Source organism: Cynocephalus volans, chromosome 11 (genome assembly GCF_027409185.1).
Source record: "Cynocephalus volans isolate mCynVol1 chromosome 11, mCynVol1.pri, whole genome shotgun sequence".
Classification (NCBI taxonomy): Eukaryota; Metazoa; Chordata; class Mammalia; order Dermoptera; family Cynocephalidae; genus Cynocephalus; species Cynocephalus volans.
In genome coordinates, this window is record NC_084470.1 from 27,836,995 (window position 1) to 27,856,537 (window position 19,543).

General features: G+C 42.6%; 1 protein-coding gene across 2 annotated transcripts in view; it reads left to right on the forward strand.

The window, feature by feature from the left end:
- The first annotated feature begins 5,941 nt into the window (after positions 1-5,941).
- Positions 5,942-19,543, forward strand: part of PIK3R4 (phosphoinositide-3-kinase regulatory subunit 4) — an 84,410-nt gene continuing 70,808 nt past the window's right edge. The window contains exons 1-2 of one of the 2 annotated variants that reach the window (XM_063113728.1): positions 5,942-6,453; positions 7,084-7,857. In XM_063113728.1, the coding sequence (XP_062969798.1) occupies positions 7,125-7,857 (733 nt within the window). In that variant the 5' untranslated portion in view covers positions 5,942-6,453; positions 7,084-7,124. The remainder of the gene's footprint in view (positions 6,454-7,083; positions 7,858-19,543) is intronic. The other variant, XM_063113727.1, reaches the window with a different exon arrangement.

Below are 19,543 nucleotides of genomic sequence, written 5' to 3' on the forward strand. Positions count from 1 at the left end.
ACCCTTGACCTTGGTGTTATAACACTACTACAAATAATCTTAGTTTTTCAAGTATTTATTATGTAACGCCCAAAGTTACAATGTTGAACATACAAGCAGCAGTTGTAAAATAAAAATAATTACTAATAAACACACCATCAATAAACTAATAAACTTAGTTCCTGGTACCTGGTTGATCCTGCTAGTAAAAAAAAAAAAAAAAAATCAAACAAAAAACAAACTTAGTGCCTGATCAAATATTTTTCTTCACTTAAAAACTAGCACATTTTCTTTTTTTTGGCGTCTGGAAAACTAGAACATATTCTTGTCTAACACATCAATATTTTTGTTTTCTCATTTACTGCTTTTGACTTACTAGGAATGTGATCTTAGGTAAGTCATTTACCTTTCTGTGCCTTCATTTTATCACCTGGAAAATGGGGATAGAAAAGGTGTCTACATTATAGAATTGGTGCACAGTACAAATGAATTAATACCTGGCACATTTTAAGCTCTAAACTAGTGTTAGTTTTTAAAATTAAAGAAAGGGCTGGCCTGTGGCTCCCTTGGGAGAGTGTGGTGCTTATAACACTGAGGCCACGGGTTCGGATCCCTATATAGGGATGGATGGTTATCTTACTTGGGAGAGCGTGGTGCTGACAACACCAAGGCAAGGGTTAAGATCCCCTTACCAGTCATCTTTTAAAATAAATAAACAAATAAATAAAATTAAAGAAGAAAAGACAAAAAAGAGGAAAAAAAGAAAAAAGAAGAAAATAGAATAAAATTAATATTACACCTTCAAGTATAAAGGTCAAATAGATATTGCATACATGAGCTCAGGGACCAGATAATGGTTGGTGAGGAAAAAAAAAGAACTCGTATTATAAGCATACTGATGAAATTTAAAGCCACAGTACTAGAAAAAAATCATCTAGGGAGGAAGTGTAGATGGAGATCAGATGCCTAGAAAACCAGAAGATGATGCTATAAGCATATTATTGATTGGTCCCAAGTGGTGGGCACCATATTTGCCAAACCACATACCTAACTCCATAGAAAAACTTTGCTCATAATGTTTAACATGTTAACTAATGTCTTTTCTATAAATATTCAGAGGAAAAAATCTCACCTTGAATTTGGTCTAAGGAAAAACTTTTCTTTTCACAGTAATTAGTTTATTTCCCTTTATTGAACAATAAGAACTACGTAAATCACAAATTTACCTTTTGAGATTAGCTGACACAATTTCAAAGCTAAATTGAAAATTCAACTGAAGTTCAATTCTCTAATTCCTAGTACTATTTCTCTGTTCCTTTTAATGAATATTTATTGTTTCTATTTCCACCCTTGATTTGAGCTAATTTTGTAAAGTCACTCCAAATCCTTTTTGGAAGAGAATTGGTGAGGAATAGAGGTAGAAAAATAGTGCAAGAGTAGAGGAATGGCTTGGATATGTGGATTCTGTTTGCCCACCTCCCCCGCTGCAGCTGGAATCATTCACTGTCCTTCTCAACCCCCCACACTGGCCTCTTTGTTCCTAACCTGTCAAACTTCTCCTCACTGCTAGGCTTTCACATTTACTCTTTCTTCTGCTGAGAAAGCTCTTTTCCCTATTCTTCAGCCAAAACCTGCTCATCTTTCAAGTCCCAGATTAAATGCCAACACCTAGGGAAGGCTTTCCTGACTGTACCACCTCCCACCATAGTCGCATGAACACCATACTTTTTCTCCATAGCACTTATTATCATTAAAATAATTTGGGTTTTTTTTTTGACAAATCATCTTCTTTTAATAATTTGCTTTGGCCCTTGTATTTCCCTTTTGTCAAGAACAGAGTTTCACCCAAGATTAAATACATTCAAAGATAATTGGTATCTAGGGGAGGCGTTGGTGGTATAGTGGTGAGCATAGCTGCCTTCCAAAGATAATTGGTATCTAGCTCTTTCTATCCTTTGTCTAGCAATCTCTTAGTATGTAATGGTGAAACAGCTTTAGATTAGGCAGCTTAGGTGTTTTTAAATAAGACCCAGAGATACGATAGCAGAATGAAAAAATTACCAGTTTTGAAAAACATTTTTGCTATTTTCTTTCTTTGTAAAATATTAATCCACATTCAGATCTCCTCAATTATGCATGAAATGTCTTTTATAGCTGCTTCTAATCCTGGATCCAGTTGAGGCTCATATATTGCATTTGAATTTTATGTCTCTTCAGAGTCTTTTAATCTAGAAAAATCCCTCCTTTTTTTTTTTTTTTCCTGATGGTATTGACTTTTTGAAGAATTCTGGCTAATCTTCCATTTTCTGAATTTGTCAGATTGTTTCCTGATGATATTACTTAATGTATTCCTTTAGTCCTTTTTTTTCTTTTTTTTTTATAAGCTGGATGTTAGGTCTAGAACAGGGCTGTCTATCAAAAATATAACATAAGCCACATGTATAATTTTAAATTATCTAGTAGCCACATTTAAAAAAGTAAAAAGAAACAGAATAAATAAATTTAAATATGATATTTATTTAACCCAATATATCTAAAATATAATTTCTACATATAATCAATATTAAAAAGATATTGAGATATTTTTTCATTTTTTTTTTGTACTAAGTTCTCTAAATCCTCTGTGTTTTTTACACTTACAATACATCTCAATTTGGAATAGCCACATTTCAAGTACTCAGTAGTCATATTTTCTTGTTGTTTTTTAAAAGATGACCGGTAAGGGGATCTTGACCCTTGACTCGGTGTTGTCAGCACCACGCAAACCAGTGAACTAACCGGCCATCCCTATATGGGATCCGAACCAGTGGCCTTGCTGTTATCAACACCACACTCTCCCGAGTGAGCCATGGGCCTGCCCCAGGGGGTGTGCCTGTTTAAACGGTGGTCTTTCCCCAGTCTGTGATTCAGAGACACAGGCTCCCATCATCTGTGGGTCTGGCATTACCTAGGGCCTTGAAGTTCCCTGCATTTAGGCTGAAGAGGAAAGAGAGAGTTGAGGTCTTAACTGCCTTGACGTGGAAGTGAAACACATAATATCCACTTGAATTTCATAGTGAGAGCTAGTCAAATGGCCTCACTGAGATGTGAGCAGTGAGGTGGGACTGGAAAATATGGTTCTTACATATTTATATACAGTTAATTCCAAAAAAACACCTATTTTATGGTGGAAGGGAACAGTTAGCCATCACCTCCACAATGCAGGTGCAAGTCTGTTGGCCAGAAGATGGACCAGCGTTTGCTGACTCTTTCTTATTTTCAGTTTATTTTTTTATTTACGCTGAAAAGGACTAGGTGAGATTCCATTAAAAAAGCCTCCATGGGCAGCCATGATTGCTATATAAAAATGAAAGGAAGGAAGAAAGAAAAAAAGGAATGAGAAAGAAGAAAGGAAGAAAATAGAAAAACAAGAAAGACGAGAAAGAAAACCACAGCAGCGAGTATAGAAGGCACCACAAAATATTTCATGAGTTACTTTACAAAGTGTAGTGGTAGGAAAAACAGTTGAAGAAAATGCAGGAGTAATCTAAACTGAGATGGATTTACCATATTTCTACACCACGATTTCTCTGTTGGAGAGATGTCTAAAGCACTTATATACATGGCATTCAGAGGCTGAAATATAAACATAATCTTAAAATATTATCCAATAACTAACTGAGTTCTTGTACTAATTCTTATAGACATTTTAGATAGTCCCAGTCATAGGACTCATGATCTTGGCCCTAATGGTCACAAACCCGACAGGGAAATGATGCCAGCTCCAGTGGGAGAGGTGGGCAGGAGTCAGATCATGCAGGATTTTGCAGGCCAACCTAAGAATTTTTAACTTTAGCCTAAAAGTGAGGAGGAGCTTCTAGAAGCATGTAAGCATAGATAGTTATGATTATAGTTATATTTTTAAAAAGATTACTTTAGGACTAGCCATGTCAGACATTAAAACATTATATGATTATTAAAACATTACTGGCAGATGAATTAAATACCAACTCCATGGACAGAACAGAAAGTCCAGCAGAAGACCCAAACATGTACAGGAAACTTGTATATGGTAAATATGACATTTTGAATGAGTGAGAGGAAAACCTGTTAACAGTTTTGGATGACTGAGTATCCCTCTAGAAAAAAAGTAAAGTTGAAACTATACTTCAGAAATGTAAGGACACAAAATAAAACCATAAAAGACCCAGAAAAAATCACATGAGAAGTACAAAAAAAAATAATATTGTGGTTGGGGAGCACCTTTTCCGTGGAGGTTTTGAAATCTAGACATCATGACAATGATGGTTGCTTGGCCTAGTCCCTGGAGAGGTAGTAGTGGATGGGTTCCAGGCATATGTAGGAGGTGGAATCAGCAGGAGCAGGTGATCATTGAGTGAGAGGAATTGGGGGTGGGGATGAGGACAGAGTAGGAAAATGTCAAGGATGACTTAATGACTTCCAGATTTATTGTGTTTTTGCTGTTTTTGTTTTGTTTTGGTGGCTGGCTGGTACACCAAATATATAATTTGAAGAATCCAGTGAAGCCTACTAAGTGAAGAAGGGAGGAGGAGATGTTGCAGAAGGATAAAAACGTTCAGCTTTGGATTAAAAAATTATTTGCTTCAGAGGACACTATCAAAAAAGTGCAAAGACAACACCGAGAGAAAATATTTGCAAATCATATCTCTGATAAGGAACTTGTATCCAGAGTACATAAAGAACTCTTACAATTCAATAATAAAAAGACAAATGAACCAATTAAGAACTGGACAAAGGATTTAAATAGACATTTCTCCAAAGAAGATACACAAATGGCCAATAAGTACACGAAAAGATGTTCAACATCATTCATTAGGGATATACAAATCTAAACCACAAGGAAATACCACTTCACACCCACTAGGATGGACATAATCCAAAAGATGGATAATAAGCATCAGCAAGTACATGGAGAAATTGGAGCCCTCATACACTGCTGGTGGGAATGTAAAATAATGCATGCACTTTGGAAAACAGTTTGGCAGTTTCTCAAAATGTTAAACATAGAATTAAGAGGTGGGCCCACTGTTTCATTCCTTGGTATTTGTCCAAGAGAAATGAAGACATAAGTTAACACAAAAATCTATATACGAATGTTTATAGCAGCATTATTCATTATAACCAAAAAGTGGAAACAACCGAATGTCCATCAACCTATGAATGCATAAACAAAATGTGGTATATCCATACAACGGAATATTTGGCAATAAAAATAAATGAAGTCCTGATATGAGCTATAACAGGGATAACCCTTGAAAACATTACGCAAAGTGAAAGAATTCAGTTACAAATACCACATATATGAAATGTCCAGAACAGGCAAGTCTGTGAAAACAGAAAGTAGATTAGTGATTGCCTAGGGCTGGGAGGGGGAGGAGGAACGGAGGAAGGGAGAGTGACTAATGGTTCCAGTGTCTCAATGCAATGAATATGTTCTAAAATTAGGTTATAGTGATGAGTGCACAACTCCATAAATATATTTGAAACCACTGATCGCACATTTTAAACAGGTGAACTTTATGGTATTTAAATTTTATCTCTATAAAGCTTTTAAAAAACCCAGCTTAATTTTCCTAAATATGTCTATGAGTTCTCTTAAAGAACTCTGTTCTGGTGTACCGGGAGTGAAGGGGTGGCTGAGCAGATTCTAGGGGATGAGAGAAGCCTCAGAATTTGGGAATAAAAGGTAGAAGACCAAGACGGTAAAAAGATGGTTGTCAGAGCATTTTATTTCCTTCCTCTAGTCTCCCGGGGCGATGCTGCCCACTTCCCTCGTTTCCTAGCAACCAGCTTCCTACCCGCTTCCTCGAGGCTCCGTTGTTCGTCACTTCCGCTCCGCGACAGGAAGTGAGGTCAGACCGGCCGCTTTCCCGGGAGTTCGGCGTTTGTTGCTGCTACAGCAGCTGGTGAAGTAGTAGTGTCCTGGAACTGCCAGCCTCCACCTCTCTCCTGGGCTCCATCTCCACGCCCGGTGGTGAGGCCCTCAAGGAGGGCTCCGAGGGGTTTAGCGGTCCGCACGAGAAGAAGACGGGGCCCGGGAACGCGTGGCTTCCAGGGCAGGGTAGGGGGTTGGCGGGGGCAACTTCCAGGGTATTTGTAGCATCTCATCAGTGTGGCTTGGTCTTTCCGCGGTGGCCCCGAGAGTTTCCCAGTTCTTCTCCGCCTACCACGCGGCTTCCTGGAGATTGGGACTTTTCTGCGCCCCTCCCCCGTCATCCCACCTCCTGCCTTTGAAGGAAGACCCCTAATAGAGACAACTTCCCTAGCTGCAGACGCCCGCTCCCGCCCAGGCCTCGAAGTGGCCTGCCATGACCTTATTGTGAGCTACTGAGCGATTTTTGACCCTTTCCAGGGGCCCAGGGTAAATATTTAGATGTGTGCACGGCCGTGTGTGTATGTGTGCCTTTTATTTCCTTCCAAAACTTGAGTTAGGAGAACCCTGCGCAGCGTTTGGTAAGTGTTTATTTCAGCTTACTTTAACATCTCTGGCAGGATTTCTTCCTGTCTTTGTTGCAAACTAAGGAAGTTTGTGCCTTTGAGAGGACACACTGGAATTAGGCTGGAAAGGCCTGGCAGATACTGATTTTTTTGTTTCTCAGCCTGACCTTTTCAGGAATTCAGTGACCTATTTGGATTATGCGATTCTTAGTTTCGAGTTTTTAATGTGTTTCTTGTCTCCAAGAAAACTACAGGGTCTTCTTGGACAAGGACTGTCTCATGTACTTTTATGACCCTCATAGCCCCAAGCGCAGCACTGAACACATAGTAAAGTCTCGTTAATATTTCAAGTTTAAATATCAGAAAGTACACATTCTAACATTTTCTGTTTAATGTCGAAGGGGCCTATTTAAATATAGTTCAGCTACTGGAAGGGACGTTATGAACTAACATGATCTTTTTAGATGAGTAACAAGGTCTTTTTAGATAAATGTCTCTGAAACTTAGAGGCTGCCCAGAAGACTAGGTACAGTGCTCTCAGTGGGAGAAATGTCCTGTATGTGTTTTTTGGAAGAGACCAAATAATGGTGTTTCATTGCTTCTTTGTTTCTTGTCTTTTTTTCATTTTTTTTTTTTTTTAAATAGGTGTTGTATCCTAATTTACTGACCCAGAGGTGCTTGCCATTATGGGAAATCAGCTCGCTGGCATTGCTCCTTCCCAGATCCTTTCTGTGGAGAGTTATTTCTCAGACATCCATGACTTTGAATATGATAAGAGCCTGGGGAGTACTCGTTTTTTTAAAGTTGCTCGAGCAAAGCACCGAGAAGGCCTGGTGGTTGTGAAGGTCTTTGCAATTCAGGATCCCACTTTGCCTTTAACCAGCTATAAACAAGAGCTGGAGGAACTGAAAATCAGGCTTCATTCTGCACAGAACTGTCTACCTTTCCAGAAAGCAGCAGAAAAAGCATCTGAGAAAGCAGCTATGCTCTTTAGGCAATATGTGCGAGACAACCTCTACGATCGCATCAGTACCCGTCCATTCTTAAATAACATTGAAAAGCGCTGGATCGCTTTCCAGATCCTGACAGCTGTGGACCAAGCACACAAATCTGGAGTTCGTCATGGGGACATTAAGACTGAGAATGTGATGGTCACCAGTTGGAATTGGGTTCTTCTAACTGACTTTGCCAGTTTTAAACCCACGTATCTTCCAGAGGACAACCCAGCAGATTTCAACTATTTCTTTGACACTTCACGGAGGAGAACTTGCTATATTGCTCCTGAACGTTTTGTTGATGGTGGGATGTTTGCCACTGAGTTAGAATATATGAGAGATCCTTCAACTCCACTTGTAGACTTAAATAGCAATCAGAGAACAAGAGGAGAGTTGAAGAGAGCAATGGACATCTTTTCAGCAGGTATTTGAGTTGGTCAAATTTGCTAAGGGATATGTGTATGTATTTTAACTGTCAGACATAGAAACAGCATTTTTTTTTAGTCACCATATGTTGAAAAATTAATTTCTTGGTATGTTCTCAGACATTTCAGATAGATGAAGCATTCCTGCATTGGACTTAAGTGCCTAAAAAATGCAAAGAGCAGTTCATCCATTCAAACATTTAAAAATATTTGAATGTTTACTTCTGTTGTATGTGTTTGGCACTGTCCTAAGTGCTAAGACATAGATGGATAATATATGTCCCTCTTTTCAAGATGCTTCCACTTTAATGTGGAGATAGATATTGAAAAAGGACATATCCAGTGCAGTGTTGTTTACTGTGTTGATGATAAGCATGGGATACTGTTATAGGAATATATAGATACTTAGTGTCTGTGATGGTGATGGATAGAGAGGTGGGATCGGGAAAGGCCTGGTTATTAGAAAGATTTAAATTGAGACCGAAAGATGATTTGGAGTTAGCTTTGGTAGGGTAGTTTGTTTTAGGCAGAGTGTGTTGCTTGTACAAAGGCTTAAAGACCAGAGCATGGTATACTGATGTGTTAGGGCACTTCAAGTAGTTTAGTATATCTGGAACACAGGGTGTAAAGTAAGTGAGATCAGAAAGGGTCTGGCAAGCCCATGCTAGTCTGCAGGAACATTGTCAAATGTGTGTTTTACATAAAACACTGACTGTAGCATGGAGAGTGGTTACAGGGGAGCTACACTGGAGACAAGAAAACAAGTTTGGAGAAAACTGCCACAACCCAGGTAAGACATGATTGTGACTGGCTTAAGGTTGTAGCAGAGCTGGAGGGAGTGGAGAGAAGTAGTAATGCCAAGGACATAATTAGTAGGTAGAATTGTTAGGACTTTGTGATTAGAAGATGAAGCCACGAACACTCCCCCACCCCCCGATCCCCCATGGGAAACTGGGTGGATGGTGATGCTGTGTCTGAGATAGACAGAGGAGGAAGAACAGGTAGGTGGAAGATGATGAGGTCTGTTTTAGATATGTTAAGTGGTGGTTTCTGTGAGGTATCCAGGAGAAGTTGTACAACAGGCAATTGGTCATACAGGTTTGGTGCACAGAAATTTGGGTTGGAGATGGAGATTTGGGAGTTATCAGGAAATAGGTAGTAATTGTAGCCAAGGGAATGAGTTTGTAGCCAGAGAGAGTTTGTAGAGAATACCTACAAACCTTAAAGAATTTGATACCCTTAAAGAATTTAATGAAATTCTTTTTTTGGATAATCTTAAAGAATTTGATGAAATCAGTAGACACTTCCTGGGAAAAATGTATCATGCATTCATATATGTTACACAGACCACATGAAGCTGCGCTATGGATTCCAGGTTATCTAGGAACTTCTGGGACAGAGAGGAGGAGAAATGAGTTGAGGATGGTACTCTGATGAATGCCTTATGAACTCTGGAATCAGCGCCATTTTTTGTAAATTTTGAAATGGTTTGGTTTAACCTTTTTCTCACTTGTAAGTTTACTACAAAAAAAAAAAAGAAAGAAAAAAACACAAATTGAGTCAAATTTTAGATTACTTAGGAAAAATAACAATGAAGTATATTTCATTAAGGGAATGAATAAGAATTGTTACACAGGATTACATCTGTGTTGGTCCATTCAGCTCACTAATCTGTGTCCCAGGATAATACTGAGGGGTGTTTTTTTTTTTTTCTTTCTGGCTCCTCCCTGGGACCTTGGTGTTATCAGCACCGGGCTCTAATCAACTGAGCTAACTGGCCAGCCTGATCTGAGGAATGTTTTTGATAACACAGGGTTAGCCTCCAGGTTTTAAATATAACAAGGTTAGAAACTAATCCAGCAGAGTTCCAATTTTGTTGATCAGTGAATTTATCTAGAACCATTTTTACATTTTAAACTTACTAACTGTTCTATAAATAGTACTCCTTTAGTTTAGAAATCTGATTACTTTTTAGCTTTAGGGGTTATTCATAGGTTTAAAATTTCAAGAGTTGATGAAAGGACGAGTCGACACCAGTTGACGACCCACCAGAGAGAGCTCGTTTATTAGGCAGCACACACACACATATATATAGGGCTTTAAGGGAAAGCTGATTGGTTTATTTAGCATACCGCATGGGGCTTGTGGGGGAGCTGATTGGCGTGTGATTCACACCGGCGGGAAGGAGAATGCGGAAGAGAAGGGCAACCAGTGCCATGATGGGGTGCGGCTGAGAAGGGCTTATGTGATCAGGGTGTGATCCCTTGGGGCGTTTGGGTTCTTACATTCCTCCCTTTTTCTTGTTTTAGGAAAGGGGACGTTGAAGTCATCGAGCTACTTCCTGCTGAACTGGGGCGTTGTGGGGGGGGGCAAAGGGAGGAAGGTACATAAATACCCATTATGAAACCCCAAAGGAGGGTGGAGAAACAAGTAATTTCAAAAGGGGAGAAGTCCATAAACGTTCGTTGAAGCCACAAGTCGCACATGCACTGGTCCCATTGTTTGTAGTCGGAGACTGGAGGGGGCAACCAGGCGTCGGTGGCGAGGGCGTGTAGGAATGCATTCCCTCTGTAAGGTGGTGTCTCTTCAGCATCAGCTGAGGCGCTCACGAGATGAGGCGAGGGGTTCATCGATATCTAGGAGCTGGTAGTTTCTAAGTAAAAGCTGGTTAAAGGCCTGATTAGAAATTTTTACCACTTGGGCTTGAAGAATGATGCAGGGCAAGAAAAGGCAGGTTATGAGGAATAACAACAGCATTCTTCTCCAAGGAAGATGCAAGTACCTCCTATTTCTGCAGTGAGGAGGTCTAGTGCTCTACGGTTTTCGAGGGTGACCTGAGCTAAAGAGGTGATTTGTCTCTGTAGAGAGGAAAGAGATTCGGCAGTGGAAGTTAGAGCCCCTTCAAGTTTAGTATTGATGTCTTTGACCGCCCATAAACTGTGTCCTAAGGCTCCTCCCGACAGGCCGGCTCCGACCGCTGATGTTGTTAGGGAAATACCAACCATGATTGGGAGGAAGGCAGCCCCTTTTTGTTTTGAGGGTGGATGAAGAAGATAGAACAGTTCTGAATTGGAGTACAGAGTGAGTTGAGGGACGATGTTGACAAGAAGGCATGGGACAGTAAGATTAGACTGGATGGAGGTAGAGAGGGTTCCATTGCACCAGAAGAAAAGAGCCTGGTGGGGCGAGGGTGTAGTTATAAATGGTTGAGGAAGGGAAGCATTTAAGGGGATGGCCGCCAAGAGCGGTCGCATGAGAGAAAACAATTTCCGGGAGAGAGAGAGACAGATGAGTGTTTCAGAAATGATCTGTTGCCAGGTGTAAATGGGTGACCCTGGGGAGCTAGCAGAGGGGCCTGAAAGCTCCCTGGGTGAAATGAAAAGAACAGGAGAAGGCCAAGGAGAAGGTTCATGTCTCCGGAATTGGGTGTAAGGCTGAGGTCCGGGATAGGTGGAGTTTGAAAGGGTCGGTAGGATGAGGGATACACTTAAAAGAATGGTGTGTTAAGTTCTTTTGCAGCTTGTTATTGGAGTTCTCGGTGGCCGAGGGTGGATCCTGAGTGTAAGGCTTCAGCCTGGAAATATGAATCCATGGAGTAACATGATTACCTGGCAGGGCAAGTTTAGCAGCAGTTGGAGTGCAAAGGATAACAGGACATGGGCCTTCCCACTTAGGGGTTAGGGGGGTTTTGAGTTCCGGGGAAGTGTAGAATACTAATTGGCCTGGGCTGAATGAAAGGTTATTTTTGGAAAGTGACGGATCTGGAAGTAGCCAGTCCTGGTACTTCCATAATTCGGTGCGAAGGTGGGAGAGGAAGGGTAAGGCCATGGTGGGTGGTATGGGTCCTTCAGTTGCTGTGATCCCCGGGGGTAGAGGGGCCTACCATACATGACTTCAAAGGGGAAAGATTGGAGGGCCTTTTTGGGAGAGCTCTGGTCTTGAGTAGAGTGAGAAGTAGAAGACGGACCCAATCAAGGTGTAATTCCAGAGACAATTTAGTTAGTATGTCCTTTAAGGTTCTGTTGGTTCTCTCTACCTTTCCAGATGCCTGAGGTCAGTAAGGGCAATGTAGGTGCTAGGGGAGAGAGAGTAACTGGGAGAGTTTTTGTATTATCTGGGCGGTAAATTCAGGTCCATTGTCAGATTGAATGGAAGTGGGCATCCCAAATCGTGGGATGATTTGGGAAAGGAGAGTCTGGGCTACGGTGGAGGTCTTTTTATTGGATGTTGGGAATGCCTCTACCCATCCTGAAAAGGTATCAACAAACACCAAGAGGTATTTGAGGCGTCAGACAGAAGGCATGTGCGTAAAATCGACTTGCCAGTTGGCCGTGGGTGTGAGACCTCTGGCCTGGTGGGAGGGGTATGGCCCAGGTTTGAGAGGGGTGTTAGGATTGGTACGCTGGCAGATTGTGCATGAGGAGGAAATTTTTTGCAAGAGGGCTTTGTCAGATGGGGTGACTGAGAAGAAGGCTTGTAAAAACTGGGATAAAGCTTGGGGGCTAGAGTGAAACAGGTCATGGAGCAAGCGAAAGAGAGAGGACTTATCATCATCACGTGGTTGAGGCTGAGAGGGTGTCTGTGAACCTTGGGAGCCGTATGGAAGAATGGGAAGTTGGTTTTGTGTCTGTGGGTGCATTGCCGCAGTGCGTGCGGCGACGTCAGCCTTACAATTCCCGCGAGTGATTGGGGAATCGTCCCTCTGGTAGGCTCTGCAATGAATGACTCCTAATTCACAAGGTAAATGGGATGCCTCAATTAATGTGGAGATTAAAGCTGAGTTGGTGATTGTGTTACCCTTGGTGTTAAGCAGACCACGTTCTTTCCATATGGCGGCATGAGAGAGAAGTATATGAAAGACATATTTGGAGTCAGTGTATAAGTTAAGAGTTTTTCCTTCAGCTAGAACGCAGGCTCGCGTGGCGGCGATAAGTTCAGCCTGCTGGTTGGTAGTACACTTGGGTAAAGGTTGGGCCTCTATAACAGAATCAAGGGAGACTATGGCATACCCTGTGTGATGAGTGTTTCCTTCCTTGAATTAGGACCCATCCGTGAACCATGTGAGATCAGCGTGAGATAGGGGTCCCTCAGTGATGGAAGAGCAGTAAGGTATAAAATTTTGAAGGCTTTCTACGCAGCTGTGCAAAGGGGTGTTGGGGGAATCTGGTATAGGCAGTACGGTGGCTGGATTTAGGGGTGGGCAGGTAGTGAAGGATAGGGCAGGATTTTCCAGAAACGAGGATAGGAGGGTTAGGATTCTGGAAGGTGGGAGGGATTGGAGAGCCTTATAGGTAAGGAGGTCTTTGAGGTGATGTGGTGAGAGAATGGTGAGAGGTGCCCCAAATGTTAATTTGGATGCCTCCTTATGCAGTAACTGTCCCGCTGCTAGGGCTCTTAGACAGGGTGCCCAGCCTCGTAGAGTGGGGTCCAACTGTTTTGATAGGTATGCTACAGGGGCAAAGGAGGGGCCATAATTCTGTCCTAGGATGCCTAGAGCTTGTCCCGTGTTTTCATGAACATAGAGGAAAAAGGGTTTAGTTAGATCAGGGAGATGAAGTGCAGGGGCTATTAGAAGGGCCTGCCGAAGCTTGAGAAAAGGGTGCTGAGGTGAGGAGAGTAAAGGTTCTTCAGGAGGACCCTTACTCATATTATAGAGAGGTCGGGCTAGCAAAGAGAAATTGGGGATCCATGCTCTGAAATATCCGGCTAGACCCAGGAAAGATAGGATCTCTGTTTTGGTTTTGGGGATGGGCAGGTCAGTAAGAAACTGTTTTCTGTCCAGGGTGATTTCCTTCTTTCCCAGGGAGAGGAGAAAACCAAGGTAGGTTACAGAGGGTAAGGAGATTTGGGCCTTGGCGGGGGACACTCGATATCCCCTACCCGCTAGGAAGTTAAGCAAGTGTCAGCTTGGGATTGTTTCCATGAAGGACTGCATAGAAGGAGATCGTCCACATATTGTAATAAGATGGACTCTGGATGGTTTAAGTGAAAAGATTTGAGGTCCTGTGCTGGGGTCTGCCCGAAAATATGAGGGCTATCCCGAAATCCCTGTGGCAGGACCGTCCAAGTGAGTTGTTCGGAGTGACGGGAGTGGGGGTCAGTCCATGTGAAGGCAAAAATGTCCTGAGTATCAGTTTCCAGGGGTATGGAAAAGAAGGCATATTTGGTACAGGGGGGTAAATGGGAATGACAGCGGCGTTAACAAGGCGGAGATCTTGGACGAGACGAAAGGCGCCATTAGGTTTTTTTGCAGCGAGTATGGGAGTATTGAAAGGGGAGTGAGTGGGACGGAGATACCCGTTTTTTAATAGGTCCTGAATGATGGGGCTTAACCCGGAGGGCTGTTGTGGTTAATGAATACTGAGCCTGACAAATATATTTGGAAGGGTCTTTTAGTTTTATGCGTACAGGGGAACACTGGGCCAAAGCAGGGCTGGCAGTGTCCCAAACTGTGGGGTTAACAGGGTGCGTTAAGATGGGTAAGGACTTCTTTGGAGGGGTGGGATTAGTAGGATCTTGGGCTTGAACTAGCCCTAGGAGGAAGGAAACGGGGGAAGAGGAAGAAAGTAATGGAGACTTGAAGCCGTGATAGAATGTCCCGACCCAACAAGGGGACAGGGCATTGTGGCATGACTAGAAAGGAATGGGAGAAAACGGATTGAGTGCCTTGAAGGCAGCAGGTTAAAAGAGGGGTTTTTGGGGGAAGGATTTGTTTACCTCCTACCCCGACTATAGGAGAGCTGCTGGAGGTGGTGGGGCCTCTATATTCCCTTAAGACCGAAAAGGTGGCTCCAGTGTCCAGGAGGAAAGATATTGGGTGGCCGTCCACAACCATGGATACCCTGGGCTCCTGCTTTGTTATAGAGATGGTCGGGAAGGGCCCAAGGCTCCGTCAGTCCTCCTCAGCGAGGCCCACCATAGGTGGTGTCCACGGTTCGAGGGACTGTGGAGCAGTTGGTCCCTCACCCCTTCGGGCGAGGGGGCAATCAGATCCCCAGTGTCCCTTCTTTTTGCATTTTGGACAAGGAGTGGTGGGTGGCCTGGGGGTAGGGCAAGCCTTTGCCCAATGCCCTTCCTTCCCACATTTAAAGCAGGCTCTAGGTGGAGGCTTAGAGGTAGAGACTGTGGGAGGGTGCCCAGGGGGTTTGATAAGCCAGGCCAACATCTGGAAGTTGGCGTGGTCGGCCTTTTGTTTTCGACGTTCCTTTTCCTCCTCCCGATTATGAAAAACCTTGAAGGCCACTGACAGGATTTCGGTCTGAGGGGTTGCAGGACCCTGCTCTAATTTTTTAAGTTTAGTTTTAATGTCGGGGTAGGATTGGGCCAGAAAATAAGTCATAAGGACATGCCGGCCATCTTCTGAGTTGAGGTCTAAGTTAGTGTATTGTTGAAAGGCCTGAGTTAATCTATTGAGGAACTTGGAGGGAGTTTCCTCCTTTTTTTGGCAGGGTCGAAGGTGGAAGAATCGAGGGGTGACTGTGAAGATGGTTTACAGGCTAAAAGGACTTGAGAGGGAGCACAGGAGGAGCAGAGGGTGAGGTTCTGAGCCAAGAGGTGAAAAGCCTTGATGTAGGGGATCTCCTTCCATTTTTTTAGGCGCTGGCAGTACGATGGGTGTCAGTGACATGGGTTTGGGCTGTATCCCAGACCCTGCGGCGTTCCTCGGGGAGGAGGGTATTGGCTAGGAGCATGAAGATGTCATGAAGTGTGAGGCTGTAGGCCTGCAGGATCCATTGGAATTCTTTAATATAGGTGGTAGGGTCGGTCCTGAGGGAAAGGTTGGTGAGGTTTTTCAGAAGGGCGTTGAAGTGGAGAGTCCCCTAGGGAGGAGGAGGTAGCGCCCATTCTGGTCTCTTAATGGGAATTTAGACAGAAATTGGACAGAGATTAGTGATAAGACAGATCCTTTGGCCGGTTGGGAAAGGCGGGAGCCTAGAGGGCGTCCCCAGTAGGTCACGTCAGTCCTGGCAGGTTCAGGTACGAAACAGGAGGAGAGAAGGGAGGTGTGGGTCGTCACTCAGACCTTCACTTCTCTAGGGCAAAAGCCTGGTGCCTGAAGGAACCTAGCGCTAGGAATTTCTGGTCAGGTCCCGGACCTGGGAGGTGGAGAGAAGAGAGTGGTGGACAGGAGGGTGAAAGAGAGAAGGAGAGAACAGAATGGGGCTTTTAACCTCCAAAAATGAAAGTAAAAGTTTACCGGGGCTTTGGAACCTGTTATAGTTTGGGAATTTATGGTGGTCGTGAAGACCGTGGTGGGGTGGGGTATGGGCGTTAGGGGCCTGTGGTAGCCTGAAAAAGGGCTGGTGCCCTTTAGGAAAGGGGGCTTACCTAATGATGAGCCGGTGGTGAGCGGAAGGAGCCAGCGCTGAAAAGAATGGACGAGGGTGGACCATCAGTGGTGAGCGGTGGAAGGGAGGCCGGTCCTGGTGGGACGGAGTTCCCGAGGGGCGACTCGAAAAGTGTTGCCGCTGCGATTCGAAAAGTGTTGCCGCTGCGATTCGAAAAGTGTTGCCGCTCAAGGGAGCCCCGAGGGGCAACTCAGAAAGTGTTGCCGCTGCGATCCGAAAAGTGTCGCCACTCAAGGGGAACTCCGTCCCGGGTTTCGGCACCAAATGAAAGGACGAGTTGACACCAGTTGACGATCCACCGGAGAGAGCTCGTTTTATTAGGCAGCACACACACATATATATAGGGCTTTAAGGGAAAGCTGATTGGTTTAAAATACAATCCCTATTTAGCATACTGCATGGGGCTTGTGGGGGAGCTGATTGGCGTGCGATTTGCACTGGAGGGAAGGAGAATGCGGAAGAGAAGGGCAACCAGCGCCATGATGGGGTGCGGCCGAGGGTGCGGCCGAGAAGGGCTTATGTGATCAGGGTGTGATCCCTTGGGGCATTTGGGTTCTTACAGTTGATGAGTTTATATTTATCTCTCTTGTGTGCATTATAGTTTTGTAAACTTCAACAAAATTCTTAATAAGCCTTTATTTTTCCAGACTGAAGAGCCCAACATTGTTTTGGCTGAAGGTGGGCCTCTTCTATTCCTTTGAAAAAGAGGTGGGTGGCATCTGTCCACCTCCCAGTGCTCTTAAGATTTGAATCTTTGAGTTTTGAATGCTACTTTCCCTTGCTTGATCTATCTCCCTGGTTCCTGGCTGCTGGTTTGAGAGAAGTGTATATATTCTTCAGGCTCTGGTCACATACATGAGTGTAGCCTTGTTTGTTGGAGATCTTTCATTCATTCGCTTGGCCAAAATTTAAGTGTCTGTTATGTGCAAGACACTGTTATGTAGGTGCTGGAAATACAGCTGACAGAGTTTTTGCCCTCATAGAGCTTTCATTGTAGTGGGGGGAGTGATAGAATAAACAAGTAAATAAGTAAGAAAGTTAATTTTGGTTAGTGATAAGTGTTATGGTAAAGCAGGGTGCTGTAATTGAAAAGCCTGGTAGGGCACTACTGTAGATAAAATGGTCAGGGAAGGTCTCTCTGAGAAGGTAAAGTTTGAGCTGAGATCTGAATGATAAGAAGGACCCAGTGACGAGAGACAGCTTGAACAAGTTGTTCCATAGGGAAGTACCACCCAATAACATCTTCCAGAATAAAATTCTAAAAGTTACAAGAAAAAAAAATCTTATATTCACCTCTGTATTCATTTGTTAGGGCTGACAACAAAATACCACAGAGTGGGTGGCTTAAACAACAAGATTTATTCTCTCAGTTCTAGAGGTTGGAGATCCAAGACCAAGATGCTGACAGGGTTCGTCTCTCATGAGGCCTCTTTCCTTGGCTTGCAGACAGCTACCTTCTCGCTTGGTCCTCATATGGCTTTTTTTCTGTGCACAAGCATCCCTGGTGTCCCTTTTTCTTATAATGATACCAGTCATAATGGATTAGTGCCCCACCCTTATGACCTCATTTAACATTAATTACCTCTTTAAAGGCACTATCTCCAAATACACTCACATTCTACGGTACTTGGGGTTAAAGCTTCAACATACGAATTTTGGGGAGCACAAATCAGTTTGTAACAACTTCCAATTAGTTATAGTCATGTTGCTGTGTTTTTTTCTGACTTTTCATTTGGAAATAACTTCAAACTTGTAAACCTTAAAAACGTGCAAACTTTTAAACTTGCAAACATACAAATAGAACACCCGTATACCCTTTGCACAGATTCCCCTATACTTAATATTTTGCCCCAGTTGCTTTATTATTTGTGCCTTTTCTCTTTGTCCTATCCCCCCATACTATCTCCGATTTTTTTCCCCCTAACCTTATGAAGGAAGTTACATACATCACGGCCCTTTACCCTGAAATACTTCAGTATGTATAAGATTAGGGATAGTTTGTTATCTAACACAATATAGCTATCAACAGTAAATTTAACATTGGTATAATACTTTTAATTTATACTTCTTATTCTGATTTTGTATTTGACTCCATAATGTCCATTAAAGCATTTTTTCTGCTCCAGGACAGGACCTAGTCTAGGGTCAGGTACTGCATTTAGTTGTCACGTCTTTAGCCTCCTTTAATGTGGAACATTTCTACAGCCTTTTTTTTCTCTTTTTTTTGTCATTATTTCGTTGACTTTTTTGAACAATGCTTTCCCCCATTAAATTTTTTAAAATTATTTTTATAACTTTTTATTTTGAAATGATTGTAGCCTCAAAAGCAGTTGCAAAAATAGCGAAGATTCCTTAACTTGGCATCCACCAATGGTGACGTTTTATAGTACTGTACAGGATAAGCATCCCTAGTCTGAAAATCTGAAGCCCTCCAGAATTGGAAATTTTCTAAGCACCAGCATGACACTCAAAGGAACATTTCAGATTTCAGATATTTGGATTAGGAATGATCAACTGAAAAAGTATCTGCAGATATTCCAAAATCCGAAAAAACCAAAATCTGACACATCTGGTCTCAAGCATTTTGGATAAGAGATACTTAACCTGTAATATGTCAAAATCAGGAATTGACATTGGTGCTTTACTGTTAACTAGAGTATAGATCTCATTCAGTTTTCATCAGCTTTTATGTGCATTCTATGTGTCACCCCACCCCTTCATTTTTTAATAGAATGTGACTTGTTTTGAGTGTCTGATGTTTCCTCGTGATTAGATTCAGATTATTCTAAGTAGGAATACTGCATAGGTGACGTGGATAGGATCACATCTGAATACAAATGATGTTAACATCATTGGTGATGTTAATTTTGATTACCTAGTCAAAGTCTTCCCAAATTTCTCTCCTCTATAGTTATTTATTTATTTAATTCCTTGCAACTGGTAAGCACCTGTAGGAAGAAACTTTAAGAATGTGCAAATATCCTGCCCATCATCACAGTGTATCCCTTGACATCAATTTGGCATCCATTAATGATTCTTGCCTAATCCAATCTTACTATGCTGGTTGCAAAAATGATGCTTTTCCAATTTAAGCACTTCTTCTACATTTACCAGTAGTACCTCAGCACTCTACTATGTTCAAGTACCCTCTCTTTTCCCCATTTATTTATTTATTGTTGGATGGACTTTTTAATTCCTATTTTTTTCAGTTGTATATATTCATTACCATACTAATTTATTTTGGTGCACCCATCGTCCCAGATTTGACCAGTGGGAGCCCCTTCAGATTGACTCCTGTGTCCTAGTGACATATCCTCATCATTGTTTTTTTTTTAGC